This window comes from Danio aesculapii, chromosome 6, assembly GCF_903798145.1.
Source record: "Danio aesculapii chromosome 6, fDanAes4.1, whole genome shotgun sequence".
In the NCBI taxonomy this organism is placed as follows: domain Eukaryota; kingdom Metazoa; phylum Chordata; class Actinopteri; order Cypriniformes; family Danionidae; genus Danio; species Danio aesculapii.
Window position 1 is genome coordinate 18,889,018 of NC_079440.1, and position 21,257 is coordinate 18,910,274.

Below are 21,257 nucleotides of genomic sequence, written 5' to 3' on the forward strand. Positions count from 1 at the left end.
TGTAAACAATCGGGAAAAAAAATTGCTTAAGGGCGCTAATAATATCGCCTTAAATTGGCTTAAAATAATGTAAAACTGCTTTTATTCTAGCCAAAATATAACAAAGACTTTCTCCAGCAGAATAAAATATTGTAAGACAACATCGCTCTGTTAAACATCATCTGGTAAATATTCGAAAAAGAAAACAAAATTCACAGGAGGCATAATAATTTTGACTTCAACTGTATGCTCTTGGGTATAGTTGGTTCAAGGGTAACTTTTCAGCCCAGATGCAGGTGATGTGACAGCACTGCCAGATTTTGGCACCACTAGTTCTTTGATGTTGTTATGATGTGTCTAGTTCTTCAGTAATACAGCTCTTTAATGTGTAGCAGACTTTACGTTGATAGCCTCGACTCCATGAATCCGTCGTTCTGCTAAACGCAAGTTTAAAACACATTTATAAATTGTATTTACAGCCTTTAAACCTTTTGGTCTATTCAATTTCTCTTCTAGCCACACTGTTCAGAGACAGCTCTTTGAATCATCTCCCTGTGAGGCCATTTCACAAGTTTAATCAGCGGGAAATCTGTCCAGCCACACCATTTCCTCTCCTTCAGTCAATCACAGGCCTAATTGGAGTCTTATCATACAAGTCATATTAAAGGTCCCGCAGGGACACAGGCTGCCCTCATCGCCGTAACAGAGACTTGTTTTCAAATCCCAAAATTCCTCTAACAAAAAGAAATGCCTGGTAGCCAGAGTGCTCAAACCTCTTCAACATACAGCCTCAGAAACTGTATGAGAGATCATTCCTGTTCTGAAGAACAAGCAGATATTTGAGAATTTGCTCATTTACAGCTAAAGTCAACTCAGAGCCTCAACAAAAAGCGACTGGGGATCCTGGGCCTACTATTTATTCTCTTTTTTGTTAACGTTTTCAAGGTTTTGGGGGGTGGTGGGATCACTGGAGCATCCTAACCTAGATTGGACCCACCCTTCAAAGGCACAGGGCCCTCTGGGGTCAGCAGCAATGTTCTCACCCTAATTAAATTGCAGCGCTGTTGGGGAGAGGGCGGTATTTGACAATTATGAAAAGCAACAATGCAGAAAGACGATATTCGGAGGCAAATATGAAGATTGGCTCCGCCTCCTCCCCTCAGCACACAATTAATTAGAAAACAATTGTGTAATACAAAAACTGCAATGACAGGGCATCAGGCAGGCACCCCTCCCCTCTATTTCGCCCTTAAACTTCAAAACGGGGCAGCCATCATTCATCTGGTGCCTGTTACTGATCTCCATACTCCACAAGCTACTAATAGGGCAATAATTACGTTCGGCGCAATTTAGATGGAAAGTATCCAATAATTTCCTGCTTTGCTATTTATGCGGTGTGATGTTCAGGCAAATTGAAGCAGCACAGAAATGTGTGAACTCTGACATGGGCAACCTTTACCGACAAACGGAACACAATCAACTCCGGCAAGGATTCAGCATGCACAGAAATGAAGCGGGTCAGGGTGAGGGGGGGGGTTGGTTTACCTCCACGCGGCCCAGACGGCAGCGCTTGGGGGTACAGTGGAAGAGGTGAATGCTTGGAAACACAAATTAACCGAACGAAATGTCAAAGCACACAGTATTGCTTTGTGACACAGGTCATTAATTCCTATATTATCCTCTCCCATTTCAAGCATCTAGCATTAATAACCTGGCAAATATTACAGGAGTTATTCACATCCAGGGAAAAATAATAATAATAAAGCAGAGGAGGGGCGGAGTTGTGGGAAAGGAGGCATAGGAAGGGGAGGGGCCAAAGCGTACATGTGACCTCCCATAATGAGTCCAATATCACCAAATTACATCCTCTAATTTACGTACAAATACGATTATGGAAGAAAAGCATAATTTTACAATCGTTACACTAGCTATGTTTCCAAAAACACTAATTAAATTTATGCGCAAATCTGGAATATCGCATAAATATCGCCTGCGAATAAAGCAGCGTTTCCATCCAATGAGTCTAAGATGACAAAATCATCACTTCCTGATAAACTGGCACTAATTATCAAAAGTAAAACGAAATTTACTGGGGTAGAAGAAGCTGCGTCAAACTTTACTTAATAAATTACAGAACAATGCTGACACGATGAAAGTGTGGTGGTGTTTGAAGGTGTGAGATGCGGAGCACAGACGTTCTTGATTTTGAAGGTAATTAATAATACAGACCCCCTAGTTTTTCACGATTCTGCGATCGCTGAATCCAATGCAAACAAAAAGTCACACATTTTTTCGATTGAATTTTTTATTAACTGCAAAATAATTGCAAATAAATGTAAATAATCTCATAAAACATCCAAACCATAAAATCAAATTATATTTATTTCAGGTTGCAATTATTGTTTTTACGTGACTTACAGACGTTGTATACGTCTATATATGTCTAATTACGTCTAAATACTTGATGTACTTGAGTGTCTCTCAAAAAATGACGTCACCTGCACCGTCACAATCATTTCATTACATGGAAGGGGGGAAGAATTGTTTTGCAGCTTGTGCAGTAAGCAGACGCGAATGAAGTGCGAGTGATTTACATGTATAGGCAATGCAAAGATGGCATCCTGTGACCTGAATTGGGCGATTTGTGCGTTTGCTGAGCTTCAATGTGAAGAAAGCGGGAAACATCTAACAAATGGAGCAATGGCACAGACAGAAAAGCAAGCAGCTTACAATGAGGGAGTTTGGTTCAAGGATAACAGCCGCTGGACTTGAACGAATTGAAGGACATTATTTGTGCTTTACATGTATGGCTGGTATTATGGTGTGTGTAAAATCGCTAACTGATTTTGTTACTTTGTGAAGTACCTGATGTCAGATGCTCTGGGGAGTAAAAACTGAGCAAGTAAGATTGTGGATAAAATTAAGAGTTATACAACCTTCCTTTGGCTTAATCTCTACCGTTTCAGATCTGTTTTAGAACTTGTCTTGACAAGAGACCAAAATAAAGAAGTTTTATTTTTTTATTTGTTTCCTTGTCATGGTGTCAGATTGGCCACCTAACATAGTAGACTAACTAATATGGTAAATAATATATAAATATATTAAAAAATATATAATTATATACATATTTTAAGCACAAAACCAGTCATTTTTTAATCGCAAAAAAATCGTGAAAAACTAGGAGGTCTGAATAATATAATAACACTAATACTGAGATGGTTAAGACATTTTAGAATGACCAAAACAACATTTTAGATGTTTTACAATGTGCTCAGCCTGCTGGTTTGTCCCTTCACACACATTTTTATCATCAAATGATCTCTTATAAGAAAATCACTTTATTAATCCACATATTGGAATTTGTTCGGTAAAAGTAGTTTATGGGCATCTTTTTTTATCAAATAAAAAGTTTATCCACCTCAGTTATGCGCATACATTTTGATGCACATCATTGTTTCCATCAACCATTTTTTATGCGCATATCCAAAATGTGCATAAAAATAGGTGGATGGAAGCATAGCTCCTGACACGTGCTTTAAATTAATTAGTGCTGTCCAGAGAGTGTTGTGGGGTACATCAGGGAGGACTGAAGGACAAAGCATAATCACAGGGTGTCACGCAAATGTAAAAAGAAGGGGGTAACACCAACATCCCCTTGCTTTGTTTTCTGGAGCTAGTTACCTTCAGCATTGGAGGAACTGTTGTAAATGTTGCGCAGACTACCGACGCGATTTAGTTTCCATGCCCTATGCTTGGCTGAATCCAACGGCAGGCAGAGGAATAGGTGAAGAGAAAGAAATTAAGATGGAAAAAACAAAACAAAGTAAATGACAGGAGTGGATAAAGCAGAATACATATTTGTGAAATGAACTGTAGGTAATTCAGCAGTGAAATATAAATGACAAATAAAGACAGGATCAAAAAACCAAAAGGTGATTGAAGTCAGCAGTTAAATGTGAAAGCGGTCCAACAAACGAGATTTATGCAGACATTTTTAATTGGCTAATGAAGTCAATGGGTAGGAAGCAATGGTGAGAACACATTGCATTAGGTTAAAAAGGCATAATAATGCACCGCTTGAGTGGATAACGAAAAGGCAAAACATTCACATTAGCATGCAAATAGTCTAAATGAAAAGCTAAATAAAAAAAAAAGAAAAACATGCATTTGATAAATGATGGGAGCAAAAGAAACTAAATAAATTAAGAGTAAAAACATATTTTAGAATTTTCAAGATCACAGATTTACATTTTAAGAATAATAGTTTAAATATGGGGGAGGGAAAAACACAATTAAATATATTAAAATCATAGAAAAAGGTCAAATAAAAAGTAAAACATGATAAAAAGTTTACAAGTAAGTTAAATGTCACCTTCATATTGTATTATAAAAGAAAAAATATCTTCAAAATCTGCTAAATGTATCTACAATACCAAAATATAACTGAGTTTATATTGATATAACCAATTACACTGTACCAATCCTTGCACAATACAGTTTAGATGATTTCATTCCCAGTTCATGGTGCGAATTGACATAGGTCTAGTTTCTTCTCTTTAAATAACTGCTCATTTCCCAGCTGTGCTGACAACTGACCTGGAGTCACTTCGGCTCAGTGCAGTCTCACTCTTTTCCCCTTAGGCCAAACAGAACATTTGTTACACAACAGTAATCCTGGAAAAACAATCCCATCCAGTGCTTTCCAAGCGCACAGCAACAAAGAGACAAAAACTACAAAAGCCTGTGCATGGAAGCAAGCTATTTTCCACACAATAGACTCTGTTAAATCTGTATGGCATAGATTTACTCTTATCTTATTGTCTACATGCCACGCTTAATCCCCCGCACAAACCATTCTTCGCTTTCTAACAACATCAATTCCACGAATGTATGCTGTTAACGTCTCTCTCTCCCTCATTTGTGGTCTTACAAGACACTTAAAAATGACTTTTGTTGAACCTTCCGTTTAAGACCTTCAATGATCTTTTTTTCCAAGCCATGAAACCCTCCACACTTTATTCCGGCAAGTAATATCGCAGAGCCATTTACCTGGAAAAAAAAATGCTTTATATATTTGTTAACAGATGGAGTTAAAACAACAACAACAAAAAAAGGCAAATATGCTAATTTTGATTATACCGACTCTTGTTAAATTTTTTCAACGTACAAAATCCAACATTAAACGCAAATACAGTAAGATCTTCCAAGTTGTTTGTCGTCTTAAATGTAATGAAAATTCTTTCCAATACCACCACACCACAATGTGTCTGAAGTGCTACTCACACTGTGAGATTTTAGCCACGATTTTGTCATCTGAGACAAATTTGGGAAATCCTAAAAGATTCCTGAAATCCTGAGCTAAAATCTGTGATCTTTGATAGTTGACATGTTCACAGATAGTCGCTTAGTGCCCGTTCCGATCAGATTTTTCCTCTGATGAAGTTCTGGCAGTGTCAGAAGATTTCAGACACTTTCCTGCAGTGTGACAACAGCTGCGATGAGCGCCAATCCAAGAAGCAATAGGAGCACCGAATTTGATGACGCAATCCATGCGACAATTCAAATGACTGCGGGGAAATGTCAAAACAGTTTTTTTCTTCCTCGTTTCATTGTTAAGACATGCTGTGTGCAAAATTGCCGCTACAGATTGTTTACGTTTGCTGTGATCATTTCAGAACGTAGGATAGGGAAAGTGTCACCGGTGGACGACGTCAAACTGCAAGGGCGCTTTCTTTCATGTTTGGCGTGTCTTTATTGTTGTTCAGTCTAACTTTATGACAGCTGAGATCTTACAGTGTGACATGGGAACCAAGTTTGAGCAGTCTGACATGCTACAAAAAAAACTGTGAACCAGCCTTAAGTTAGGGCCGGGTGATAAATCGTTTTTATCGATTAACTTAAGTGTGAAGTTCACATCGATTTGTTTGAATGAAAATCGGTTTTCACCGCTGATCTACAGTAGAAGTCAGAATTATTAGCCCCCCTGAATTATTAGTCCCCCTGTTTATTTTTTTCCCCAATTTCTGTTTAACGGAGAGCAGATTTTTTTCAACACAATTCTAAACATAATAGTTTTATTAACTCATTTCTAATAGCTGATTTATTTTCTTTGCCATGATGACAGTAAAGAATATTTTACTACATATTTTTAAGACACTTCTATATAGCTTAACGTGACATTAAAAGGCTTAACTAGGTTAAATAGCTTAACTAGGCAAGTTAGGGTAATTAGGCAAGTTATTGTATAACGATGATTTGTTCTATAGACTATCGAAAAATATAGAGCTTAAATGGGCTAATAATTCTGACCTTAAAATGGTTTAAAAGAAAATAGCCGAAATAAAACAAATCAGACTCTCTAGAAAAAAAAATATTATCAGACATACTGTGAAAATTTCCTTGCTCTGTTAAACTTCTAAATAACTACTAAATAAATAAATAAATTCAAAGGGGGGCTAATAATTTGACTTCAACTGTATATAAAATGATCAGATGAGTGGTTTTCACCCTAGCAAGCGACTCAGATTTCACTGGAAGTAATCACGTGCCACTGTCCATATAGCCCATTTGGAAACTTGTTGCGCTCTTTGAAATTACATGAAAAACAACATGGACGGACAAACATACCCGCCAAAAAAACCCTGTTATAATTCAGGGCTTACAGTAACGCATTCACCACGAGACATGCGCATTTGAAACTGCGTGCCACACCTTGTATTTCTCACAGCAAGAAGTAATGGATAAGACAATTAATGGATAAGATCGATATATTCATTCATTCATTCATTTATTTTCTGTTCGGCTTAGTCCCTTTATTAATCTGGGGTCGTCACAATGGAATGAACCGCCAACTTGTCCAGCATATGTTTTACGCAGCGGATGCCCTTCCAACTGCAACCCATAACTGGGAAACATCCATACATACTAATTCACACACATACACCACGGACAATATTAGCTTACCCAATTTACTTATACCACCTCTTTGGACTTGTGGGGGAAATCGGAGCACCCAGAGTAAACCCACGCGAACTCGAGAAGAACATGCAAACTCCACACAGAAATGCCAACTGACCCAGCCGAGGCTCGAACCAACCTTCTTGCTGTGAGGTGATTGTCCCATAGGTATATACACAGTAAATATCTATGACTGTTACAGATCTAATGTTAGAAATCAACATTGCCATTTCCAGATAAATTAAGTGACCCAGTTGCAAAGATTACTGTAACTATCAACTTGCTCAGTGCACTAGACTAATATACCAGATGCAGCTACATGCAAATAAAAGCAATAAAATGCAACCCACTAGCCTGATGTGGGTAATTTATATCAACTGATATAACACAAAATAAAAATGAATAAACCTCTGAATGCATGTTCATTAAAAAAAAAAATTCATCTTGAAAAAGGTTCACTTTTTAACAATCATTATAACTTTGCTTTCACTGTCGATGTATAAAATAGTGACATTTATATAATAATAATAATAATAATAATAATAATAATAATAATAATAATAATAATAATTCTTGTATGCAATTATAAAGAGTGAAATTTTATCTTTTGATCTCATTTTCTCCTTAGCAATTTTTTATCCTATAATTATAATTATGATAAGGTTATATAAGGTTAATATCCTTCAACTTGTTTTTGTGGGGGGAACATGGAAAAAAAGGCCATATCGCCCAGCCCTAGTCCAAGTGATATTTTGCATAATTTCTTTGGAAAAAAAATTTGAACGAAAACACTGACTGGAAATGTTCACAAAAATATTTTGTTCACAGTATATATGAATGGGATAATCAATGGATTGTCTTGTGTCAAAGGATTTTAAACGCACAAAGAAAAAGAACAACAGATGCAACGCTGAGACAATATTTGATATTTGACAGACATTTGATATTACTGTGAGATCTCCTAGTCCCCTCTTTGAATCAGAAGGCACAGGCAGACAGAGGGATTATGTGTGTGCATGTAAATGACACAAGCATATCTAATAGCTCATAGTAACGTGTTAGCTACCTCTTCACAAATATTTTTTAATTGTAAAATAAAAAAGAATAAAGGATTCAGCAACTGTCACTGAGCTACTATGGTTACTACTAATGTTTGAGGGAAGCACATTTACTTCAAACTGGGATCGAAACTCAATGGAACTACTGTACCTGTGCATTAAGCGATTTGACTGCACACCTTCCAGACAATCAGAATCAAGAACATTAACAGACCATGGACTATACATAGAGTTGAAGGCAGAATTATTAACCCTCCTGAATTATCAACCTGTATATTTTTTTTTTCTCACGTTTACAGAAAGAAGATTTTTTTCAACACATTTTAGTTAAAAAAACTGTTCAAATAACTTATTTATTTTATCTTTTCCATGATGACAGTCCATAATAGTTTACTAGATGTTTTTCAAGATACTAGCATTCAGCTTAAAGTGACATTTAAAGGCTTAATTAGGTTATTTAGGCAAGTTAGGGAAATTAGGAAAATCATTGTATAATAATGGTTTGTTTTGTAGATCAGTGGTCCCTAACTTTATCACCATGAACCGGTCAGCGCTTGACAATTTTACAGAGGCCCGGAGGCATGGGTGTATGTAGATTACTAGACCATCAACCATTTTCTTAGAGGACATAAGTTGAAGCTTTATGTAGAAAATTAAAAAGCACTTGAGTATTTAGGTATTCTGTGTTTGTCTGAGATAATTAGTCTGAAATGCAGGGTTCATATACATTTTTACTACTAAAATTCCATGACTTTTACAGGATTTTTCCAAGACTTTCAAGTAAATTCTCATGACCTAATGTTTCATGCAATGTCTACATATGCATGGCAAAAAACAATACATGCTAATATTTATTACAGCATATCGTAAAACAAGCAAAAATCTATTTAGTTTCAGCTTATATTTATTTCTATGTTAAATTGATTTAAAGAATGCTTACACCACACTAATAATGTGAGTATGTGATTGGCCAAGGGCAGAAAAGTAGTAAAGACAACTAACCTATATTCAAGTATACCGATATCTGCTTTCTATGACTTTTCCAAAACTGGATGGGTTTTTCTGATTTTCCAAAACTTTTCCATGTTTTCCATGACCGTATGAACCCTGAAAATGTGTATACTCCACACAAAGTAAGAATCTGATCAGTCGGTTCTTGTCATGTGACTCGCGGTCCGCTCGCAGCAAAAAATTGCACTTGGAAAAGATATTTTAATGGCCCCTAAAAGGTCTCTGTAATTTGCAATCTCCAGCAGTTGATTCACCTGATTTGTTCACAAATGAGTAGCGGATCCATTCCTTGGCAGTTCGTGGGTCCTTAACTGGGCCTGTCCCCTTCGCAAAAAGAAACTTTACAATGACGTATGTTTTTTATTTGGGTTTAATTTGGGTGTTCAAGTGACCAAGATGCAACCGTTCAGATTCAGATAATAAATTAAAAAGGAAATAATTAATTATTTTCTGTGCGGCCCGGTACCAATTGATCCATGAACCAGTACAGGTCCGCAGCCCGGGGGTTGGGGACCACTGCTGTAGATAACCAATAAAAATTGCTTAAGGGGGCTAATAATATTGAAATGGTTTAAAAATACGACTTTTTTCAGAAGAAAAAATATTATAGGAAATATTGTGAAAAATTCCTTTCTCATTTAAACATAATTTGAGAAATACTTGAAAAAAATGTAAATAAAAAATGTATTAATAAATCACAGGAGGACTAATAATTTTGAAACGAAACACTTCAGAATACACATTTTTTGATCACAGAGAACAACCTTTAGTTTAAGACAGTCAGTGGTCTTTTTTTCCATACCATTAGAAAGCCATGAAACCATCTTCACTTTATTCCTGCAAGTAATATCGCAGAGCCATTCACCTGCAAAAATGCTTTAATTAAACGTTGCGGCCACGTGCCAGACCAATTCCAGCGGAGGACACCTGTGAGGCCCCTCCGTCCTTTTGGAATGTCTTTCTCATTCTGGGTGTTTCTTAAAACGTATCGCCTTCCAGAGGTCTGGGTCTCTTTATGTGCCCATCAAGGCATTTATGAGCCTCCCTGCTGTCCGCGTGCAGTACAGAACCCACACCGTCTGCCTGATCCGGTTTCAAAGCCTCTCGCATTCTCCTGCTCGCATCAAACGCAGTAATTACTTAACAAGGGCCACTTAGGGCCCTACAGCTCAGCGGTAATTGATAAACTGTGATCGTCCGTGCAGTAAGTTTGCCATTTGAGTGGTGGGCTTTCAGCAGCCCACTGTGGGAGGGATGTAAGGAGTGTAAAAATGCACGGCATGCTGGGATCGATTGATCTTCATGTGGGTGTACAGGGGGATGAAAGACCATTGTATGTGAGAAGAGCAGGTGAGCTGAAATTAGAGATAGACCCCCGCACATTGCCATAACATCAGCTGAGAATCTATTAGCACATTGAGGTTTGTGTGTGCTCAGGGACACATTCTTTTAACAATTGCCCTAAAAAAGTTACAACCTGCATTTGAGATGTTTTTTATTAGTATTAAACAGTGGTTAACTGAACAAAGAGTGCAGTCTTTAAATAAATTCAAATGTAATTGAAATTTTTAATAAGGATAAAACATTATATCCCACCTAATACTGTAATCAAAGTAGAAGACCCAAATAATTGGACATTATTGGGATTTTAAAGGGTCAGATAATAGCCTTATTATAATTAACAAATTAAATATGATGAAAATACTGTATACTATGAAAACATAAAGAAGATAAACATAACCCAAATATTTAGAGAAGTGCTCTTTTATAAAATTCATATCTCTATGCAAACTAACTATCAGCAAACACTCAAGGATTTACCTGAGGTAATTGTAATGCTACATGACATTCTGTTTACAAGCTATTTTACTGATGTATTTTTAGGGTTAAAAAAAGATAATTAAATAAGATGTGAGACTTTCATTCATGATTATTTTACATTATACTCAGTAGTGAGGAGGAAATAATCAGCAGTGCACTCTGCTGAGTCAAAATATTATTTATTATTTAAATTTGCTGATCAAATGGAATATGGATCCATATACATAGACTAAAAGATGTATTTAAGGATTTAAGAAATTACAGATTTGTTACAATAATAAAACATAAAAATGGTTTTCAAACCTGTGCAGTTCCAATTGTGCAGTAGTTAAAACACAATTTTTTCAGCAGACATGCAAGTACACCATACTCAAAAACCCGCATTACACACACACACCTATATTACACACATACATACAGATGACACCACTTCAAAATGTTCCCTTTGCCGCCATTGTTAACTCAGCTGCGGAAGTACCTACGTGCACCAGCAGATTTTGGCAGCTGGGTGACGCTTTAACCATAGATTTTCAGCATAGACTTTTCACAATAGGACGGTGTATCTAAGTGTACTGTACCTTATGTGATGTGTTCAATTAAAATCTAATTTTGCTTGTTTGTTTTAGTTTTCTTAGTAATAAACATGCTTTTACACTATACGGCATGTTTTAGAAAAGATACAATACATGGTAAGAAGTATAGCCCTAGGCTGCAAAAATTAAGCAAATATAAGAATTGAGTTCTTTAGCCTTTATACATTTGTACACATTTATTCAATTTTTATTTACAAGACTAATAAAATATAATAACTTAGTTTATAATAATAATAATATATAAAAAATGCAATATGTTGCAGTATTCTGATGCCACGTGAGACTTTCATACACGTATGTCAGTAATTCTGTAATCAGCAGTAAATCTCCATGCGTTTGGATCAGTGGTCTCAAATTCAATTTCTGGAGGGCCAACGCTCTGCAGATTTTAGCTCCAACCACCTCCAACTTAAACCTGCTTAATAGTCTCTAGGGCTGTGCCCAAAACTGCCTACAACTCAGTAGGTACTGCATTTAAATGTACTACTCTGCTGTTAGAGAAATAAGTTCAATACAGTATGAATGCGAGCTGTATGAATGGAACTCGGGCATACTACATCCACCATTTTGTCATCATTACATGATATACCTTCGTCAGTTGCGTCACTTCACTCCCATTCATGCATCATGGGATACCACAGCGTGCATTGGATCTATTCTATTCTATGAATTCGGACATACTACTCGGCTCGCATACTGATTTTAGAGTACTATATAGTATGGAAGTATGCGATTTCGGGCGCTGCCTAGTACTCTTGAACACCTTGAATAGTTGCATCAGCTCTGTTTGATCAGGGTTGGAGCAAAACTGTGCAAAGCTGCGGCCCTCCAGGAATCGAGTTTGAGACCCATGGTTTAGATGGAGCAGCATTTAATATATTAACTAGAAGATATTAACTAGAAGATATTATTTTAAAATATCCATTGGAAAGAAATATGTCTTCCAGGTTTTGACATCATGACTACAGTGCTCCATTAAACAATGCATTTTTGTAATACAGCAGTGCATCCATTTTATGTAGGTATGCTGAGATTGAATGAATTGTCATTACTTTAATTAAACGGAGGGAAAACTTAAATTCTAAAAAAACTAAATGCAAACAATTTTAACAGTCCTAAAAAACTAGATTGTTCTTTCAATTCAAAAGTGAAACAGGGTCAAGCACATTTTTTTTTGCTACTTTATATTCTAGTAGCAACTTGCCATAAAGACCGCATGTAAGTGAGTGCACGCGTGTTCCATAAAACACTATAAGCATTGTACCTGACCGTGACAGTGTGTGTGTGTGTGTTATATAAAACACCACAAATGCAGTACCTGGCTGGTGGAGCTCATGAATAACAGAGGATGTGACAGCCTTATCCCTCAGCAGGCCCGCGGCGTGACAGCACCCCCCGGCCCCACGCACAAGTGCTTAATGGCTAAATTGGGAGACTGTTACTAATCGCTTATTGAATAATGAAAGTGACACAGCTGATAAAAGATTTCAATACTGTAGATTATTTATAATATTTCACTTAAGTGCCTGCCTGACGAATGGGGGCTGGGGAAGAGGCCCGGGCAGCGCCTGACAACGCTCAACCTTTTCAAAAAACGCCAAGCAGGGCAAGACAAAGTGGCTCTCCAGGGTTAGGAAAGAGGAAAAAGGGGAGGGCGGATGGGGAAAGAGTCAAAGAAAGATAGTGATGGAGAGAAATAAAGAGAGAGTGAGTGAGGTACATTAATGCAAACCCATTTCTCAGAGAAGAGCCCTACAGACCAGAAACCACAAGAAAAATAGCAGAATTCCAGTTTCAATTCCAGAAATCTTGAATGTTGCAATTGCAAAAAATAAAACGTTTTAAATAGATTAGCCAAAGCAGAAAAAAAAATTATCACTTAAGTATTAGTCATAATCACTCATATGACAGTTTAAAAGAAAGCATACACTAGAAAATATAACAGGATTTAGAGATTTAATGTCAAAGATGTAATAAAATATTGGGACAATGTTCTAAATTTGCTTACTACAATCTAAAGGCTACCAGGGGCCTCATCTCCCATGATTCCACTCTTCCATGTCCACATGGTGGCACCACAGAGAGAATGAAATTGAACAGATGGTGTCTGAAAACTCTAATGTCACGATGGTGCATCAGATCAGTGGTTCTCAACTGGTGTTGCTCCAGTTCCCGGATGTATAACGGACATCAAATGGCAATACAAAAGAGCACATATACAGTGCTAGGCATATACACCCCAATTTGAAAATAATTAAAATATTTTTATCCATTTCTCAATGAATATGTGTTATATATATTAGTGCATTTAAACAAAACAGATTTACTAAACAGGTATATTTATAAAAATAGTATTTTAGTCATAGAACGTCTTTAGAAATGGAATACAATTAAATTCAAGCAAAATATTGCAAAAAAAAAAAAATTACAAACTACAACATTTCAACAAAATTTTATGCATTTTTGTTTCTCTTGATTTTTGCTATTTTTGAAAATTTTATTTCATATTTTTCCCAAACATATACATTTGGGCTACTAATTCTTGAACCATTATTGTAAGTTATTTTGTTAGATAAGCTTCAGATTTAGTTTCAGTAGTGTCTAAACCAGGGGTGGGCAAACTCGGTCCTGGAGGGCCGGTGTCCTGCACAGTTTAGCTCCAACTCTGATCAAATACACCTGCTTATAGATAATTAGTGATCTTGAAGACACTGATTAGGATGTTCAGGTGTGTTTGATTAGAGTTGAAGCTAAACTATGTAGGACACCGGCCCTCCAGGACCGAGTTTGCCCACCCCTGGTCTAAACTAATGTATATGCACAAATATATTATTGCAAAGCATCCTATAGAAAATATTCATTTAAATAAGAGATTTGTGGGGGTGTAATTATATATGCTGACCACTGTATATGAAATATCAATGCACAAAGTTGCATAAATATTGTGGAAAGAATGTATACTTTTGTTTTTTGCCAGACGTCTTGTATGCTCCCAAAGGCTATATTTATTTGAGGAAAAATACAGTAAAAACTGCGATACAAAATATTATCTTAAAATCATTGCAATATGTGTGCTCAAGAAAACATTTATTTTGCTGTGTTTAAAGGTACTGCGGTCAAAATAATAATTTTATGATCAAATATAATTTACAATATTAAAATAATACAGTTTTCTATACTAAACTTCAAAACTAATACTGGGCAAATATTAAGCGCGATTAATCGTATCCAAAACAAAAGTTTGTTTTGACCAAGTGGCAACCTCCCGCTCTCCCTCGTGAAGCCAATACGGAAGTAACCGAAACTGCAATTCATTGACTCGCCTCTGGGGGCTGGCTCCAGGAAATCTAGATGATCACTGACTGCAATGGTAAATTGGCCAGTTTTACAGCTGATAAAAATGTTTACAGCCTGGTACAAAAGACGGTTTTGGAGCATTTAACTAATATTACCCTTCATGACAACTGTGAGGGGGTGAATTTTCTTATAACTCATCAGTTTTTTATTCAGTTTTATTAAGTCTCCATAATTAAGGGCATGGCCACTTGAGTGACAGCTAGGTCTCACTGGTCGCCGTCATGTCATTCCGGCTGATTAGCCGCTGAACTCAGCATATACGTCTTATTTTTGTTTTGTTTTATGTGGCTTTATACAGTCAGTTGCCTTTTGTAATTATTTCCTTCAATTATCAGATAATCTGGCATGCTGTGTGCACTTAATTGTGCTCAAAAACCATTCACGTGGCCTCCATTTTCGAGGTGAGTGAAATTACATACCTATATACCATATGTATAATTGTATGTTTTATTTAAGATCATTTATCACTTATAATTTTCTTTAGAATTTGAATGCACTCGGGAATCTGACAGATTGCTTTATTGATATACGTATACAACCAAGCACATGTGGTCAGAACATAAACGAATTAAGCATTTCTCCCAAAGAAAAGCCTGTCTAAACAAAATGCTAGGAAGAGTTTGTAGCTCCACTGACACTCTGCCTCTTTGCCCTTATTTGGTCACCCCTGTGGGTGCGATGGCGCGTGAACAAAATGGCGACGGTTGGCTATATATATACACATATATAAATATATACACATATATATATATATATATATATACATATATATACATATATATATATATATATATATATATATATATATATATATATATATATACATATATAAAAATACAATGTTTATGTTATACACACATACATAAAAACAAAATAATTTAGTTACATATATTAAAATTTACATATAATTTGTATCATATATAATATTCTTTATTATAAATAATAAATATAACTCACAGCACATAACATGTGAACGAATACACACTCATCCTCTTCCCCCGCTGACAATACATCGGCCCCCTTTGGGAGAGGATCAATAGGGGTGATTGGAAACATTTTAAACAAGCACTGATCCCGGGCTCTCAGGAGGCTGTGGCCACCCACACCAGCCCAGTCTAATTAATCACACACTCTCTGAGCTGACACACACTCATCCATCATTCTTACATCTCTCACACACGCAAACACACATGACCTTACAGAACTGTACTCTCACCCTGTCTAGAGGTTATGAACTACTTGCTGTGAACCGAGACCTATTTCAACCCCAAACATTAAATTAGGGCACATAAATGTTTTGTATATAAAATGAAATAATTTATTGCACTTTCGCTGCGATATGGATATTGCATATACAGTACTATTATAGTGATATAATGATTTAAATCAATAAATTAAGCAACCCTACACTAAATCATGGTAGAAAAACCCACAAAATAAGACAGATATTATACAAATACTTTTACACAGGAATTCAAATCTTCTTTAAAAGGTATTTTGATGCATTTTTGCTGATCCAATAGCGAAAAAGCCTAAGAGAATTACTAATTACTAATAAGTGACACTGCTCATCCCCTACACTCAGAGTTTCAGCTCCTTCCTTCTAGTCGCAGGTTTCTTGTATCAAGCTGTAAAAACGATACGATACAAAAATAGTTTTATACCAGCAGCCATTAGACATTAAAATAAGGCATAGTGTAGACTAAAGCAGAGGTCTTTCTGTGACTTGTGTATTTTACATTGTTGTAGATAGTTTTAAACATTTTTTTAGAGGGAGTTGGACACCTGAATTGATTGTTTATTTCTTTATGTCCATTTGTTGTTGTCACTATGTGTTTTTTGTGTGGCAATGTTATAAAATGAGGACTCTTGACTGCAAACAAATCTACCTTCAGGTATAAATAAAGTAACCTAACCTAAAAACACTAAATACAGGTGTAAACGGGGTCTAAACCATTTTGACCACTTGCAGAGTAAGTTGAAAGCTCATTCAACTGGATTGATTTTGTTGTGTAAACGCTAATGTAGTTGAATGAGCTCAAACAATCACTAAGACTATCTACTTACCTACATCTTATACATTAGGATGTGTTGTTAAAGAGTGCTAAAGAGACAGGTTTGATTGCTGAAAATGTAAAGAGCACTAAATATTCTCTGAGGGTCTTGATTCTAACAGAAAACTACAGCATAAGAGCAGAAATGAAAGCTGCTGCTCTCCATAATAATTTCCAATGTCTCATTTTGTGTTCATGTCCATAATGTACTAGCGTATTTCAAAATATTAAATTAAAAGATCATAAAAAGCCCATACAAATACCTGCCCATAGAGCGTTCCACTAAGAAATGTGGATGAGTGTGAACAGGAATGTGTTTTCCTGGTCTACTGGAATCCAATGTTATATCCCTTGTGTATTAATTTTGCTTTTTTATTTTTGGGAAGTGTTCTGATTTGGTAGTGGTGTGTTGAGATTTATTGAATTGGAGTTTGTCCAGCGAGTTGCAGGAATTATGTTTAGGTTTATTTAACCTGCTGTATTATTGATGCTGTAAAAGGTACTCCATGAACTTGAATATAGTCAATCTTTCGACAAATGTTTTCAGTGGCTGACAATCTGCATAATGTTATTTCCCTCTAACAAAAGTAATTCCGATTTTGTTTCAGGATTTAGAAAACTTTTGATTCTACATTTTTCACAGAAGCCCGTTAAAAAATAATCGTTTTCCTTGCATGGATACAAGGCCACATTGGTCTTTCAGAAAATAGGTCATTTTGATGCTAAGTTTGTCAGCTGTCACTCACTCTCTGTCAGCTGTACATCGCCATGCTGCACGTGCACGCACAAATGACGAATCTGTCTGCGTAAACGGTGCGCAGAAATACAAATTTAAATTTGTTGACAGAGTTTGAGTTACCCGTCATAATGCATTCAGAAAGTATTCATAGCGCTTCACTTATTCCACATTTTTTTTACATTACACCCTTATTCCAAAATGGATTAAATTCATTTTCCATTCCTCATTGTAGTACCTCTCAAGCTCTATCGGGTTGGATAAGAAGGGACAGTGTACAGACATTTTTAAGATCTCTTTAGAGATATTCAATAGGATTTAGGTCTGGGCTCTAGCTGGGCCACTCAAGGACATTCACAGAGTTGTGAAAGCACTTCATTGATATTTTGGCCGTGTGCTTTGGGTCATTGTCCTGCTGGAAGATGAATCGTCGCCCCAGTCTGAGGTCCAGAAGACTCTGAAGCAGGTTTTCATTCAGGATGTCTCTGTACATTGCTGCATTCATCATTCCATCTATCCTGACTAGTCTTCCAAACATTACACCTGTCATTCACTCCAAAGAGTTCAATTTTAGTCTCATCAGACCAGAGAATTTGTTTCTTATGGTCAGAGAGTCCTCCAGACGCCTTTTAGCAAATTCCAGGCGGGGAGTGGCTTCCGTCTGGCCACTCTACCATACAGGCCTGATTGGTGGATTGTTGCACAGATGGTTGTCCTTCTGTAAGGTTGTCCTGTCTCCACAGAAGAACGCTGGAGCTCAGACAGAGTGATCATCGGGTTATTGACCATTTCCCTGACTAAAGCCCTTCTCCCCTGATCCCCCGGCCAGCTCTAGGAAGAGTCCTAGTGGTACCAAACATCTTCCACTTACGGATGATGGGGGCCACTGTGCTCATTGGAACTTTCAGAGCAACAGAATTTTTTCTGTAACCTTCCCCAGCCTTGTGCCTCGAGACAATCCTGTCTCGAAGGTCTACAGACAATTCCTTTGTCTTCATGCTTGGTTTTTGCTTAGATATGCACTTTCAACCCTGGGACCTTATATAGACAGGTGTATGCCTTTTCGAATCATGTCCAATCAACTAAATTTACCCCAGGTGAACTCCAATTAAGCTGCTGAACCATCTCAAGTATGATCAGTGGAAACAGAATGTACCTAAGCTCAATTTAGAGCTTCACAGCAAAGGCTGTGAATACTTGCGTACATATGATTTTTCAGTTTTTTTTATTTGTTATAAATTTGCAACAAAAAAAAAAAAATCTTTTTTCACATAACATAAAAAAATTCAAAGCACTATGAATGCTTTCCAGATGCACTGTATTTATCGGTCCACCAATTTTTAATTGGTCATTTGGAACATTTTTAGTCTTATGCCTTACCCAGATTATAAAAATACATATAAATACATTTAGATTATTTACTTTAATCAGTACTATCAAAACTTGAAGAGACTTTAACCAGCACAACAAAAATAGTTTCTGAAGACAATCACCTACTGCAGCTTTAATATTAAAGCTGTATTTAATTAATTTAAATTACAGATCTATTATACCTACTTCTAAACTGATATTTAAACCTATTCATCCTATTCAAACTTAAGCTTTACTGTATTTCACCTATTGAAATCTGATACACATGTATACTGTATGTAGTTTTTTGTACAGTTGGGTATTATTATTGACTAGTTTATTTTAACCAATTTACACATACAAATAACTATATAGACCAATCTGTCTGGGAATTACAGGTGGAAACGAGCATTTTGCTAAAACCTGACAAATTGATTGAAATAGGTTAATGTATTGTTGTGTATAGTCTAATATAATAATAAACTAAACTAAATAGCAATAGCACTAGATGTGTTATGCAATAAAACACGATCATAAGTGCACTCTACCTTACAAACAAATCTGACTCAACTACAAATTAAAGACCAATTAAAATCAATTCTCTCAGACTGAATGCTTCAATAAATACTAATCCATCCATTGTGTCAAAAACGTTTCAGCAGTGATAAGTGGAGTCTGCGTGTGTGAGTGACAGACAGCATTTAACCAGCTTGTCTGTGAGAGTATGTAATAATCACTCAGCAGATTTCTCTTGCTCCACACAGGCCTGTCAGCTGCTTGATCCATACTGACATCAGGAAACATATTACACATCTGCTGCTCAGAAACATCTGTTCCAAGGCAGCGTCACAGCAGACAGAACTTCACTGCCTGTGTTTGTGTGTGACAGTAGCTTGGGCTGGTGTATGAGAAGGTTTCTTTGATTATAAAGAATATTGATACTGTAACACCACTCAAAAAGTTAGCATGTGAAAATGATTGTATTTAGCATTTTTCTAATGGAACAGATTGTTGATAAATTTCTGTTTATCTAAACATACAGTGTGTAAAATACGCAATTATCATGATTTTCCTCCTAAACATATTTCTAATAGAGCAGTTGATATAAAAGTGATCCAAATTTGGGTGAAACAGCAAACAATCCAAACGCTCAACCAATGTTACTGGAGCAATTTTTATATAATTTTAAACCAAAGTATTAGAGTTGTTCTAGACAAGAGAATTTCATGTACAGAGTGAGATATTATTAGTAAAGATCTGACCAGGAAGGGGAGGAAGAGAAGCTGACAAGGGAGTGAGGCCAGAGTGGGACAGATGCAGTACGTACCTTCAGCAGTTCCAGAGAAGCCGTCCACCTTAAAGTTACTGGTGCTCTTCTTTCTTCTGTGTTTCTTGCGATTGGCATGAGGTGATGGAGGAGGGTCCATCTTCGGACTGGTGGTACTGGATATGCTAGGACTGGAGCACACAGAATCTCCCAAACCGGTATCTGCACAAACAGAGAAAAACTGATATGAATGTTCAGCCCTACTGTAATCAACACATATAAAGTATTCTGTTGTGAAGTGATGAGCAATTCTCAAACTCTCCCTTCATGTAAAAATAGTTTATTTCATAAAGTTTATTTCTTATTTTAAATATATATTCACATTAAAACAAAGATGAAAATTAAGTTAGTTAAAACACACACACACACACACATACATTATATATATATATATATATATATATATATATATATATATATATATATATATATATATATATATAAACTGCAACATTGCCATTTTGAGTTGTGAAATTTGACCTTGCAAATGTAATAATTTGCAAAAATATTATAAGATATAAAGCATATCATAGCTGTTCATGACATGTAACAATCCAGTTCTGACATCTGTCACAGCAGTCTATTTAAATCATACATCTGGTCTCTCTTCAGCGTTTGGCTGCTCACCAATTCTACACTCACTCCGCCATCCCCAGCTCCACCTAGCTCATTTCCAATATCCGTTCATAACAGTAGCCAAGTATATGGCCTCATGTCTCTTGCATTTACATTAGTAATCTAAATCGTTTATGAACACTGTTGAATCAACGCTGTTGACATGCAGCTGCTCACTGCTCTGTCCATCCATACCTACTTGAAGGGGTAGCGAGCAGTTTTGCCCAGAACAAAACCACTAACTGCATGCTCAATATACATTTACTGTATGTACATTTGACAAAAGGGATCCTGACTGAACTGCAAGCAGTATGCACAATTTGGGTATCGGTCCAAAGCGAAATTTTCATCCATGCATTTTCGTTCACATTTTGGGATTTCACATCAAACAATAGATGT

At 36.3% G+C, this 21,257-nt stretch overlaps 1 protein-coding gene across 4 annotated transcripts in view; it reads right to left on the reverse strand.

Annotated features, from left to right (window-relative positions):
* agap1 (ArfGAP with GTPase domain, ankyrin repeat and PH domain 1) overlaps window positions 1-21,257 on the reverse strand; it is a 354,815-nt gene that overhangs the window by 48,409 nt on the left and 285,149 nt on the right. For all 4 annotated transcript variants that reach the window (XM_056459714.1, XM_056459715.1, XM_056459713.1 and 1 more), the window contains one exon: window positions 20,244-20,405. In XM_056459714.1, coding sequence (XP_056315689.1) covers window positions 20,244-20,405 — 162 coding nt within the window. The remainder of the gene's footprint in view (window positions 1-20,243; window positions 20,406-21,257) is intronic.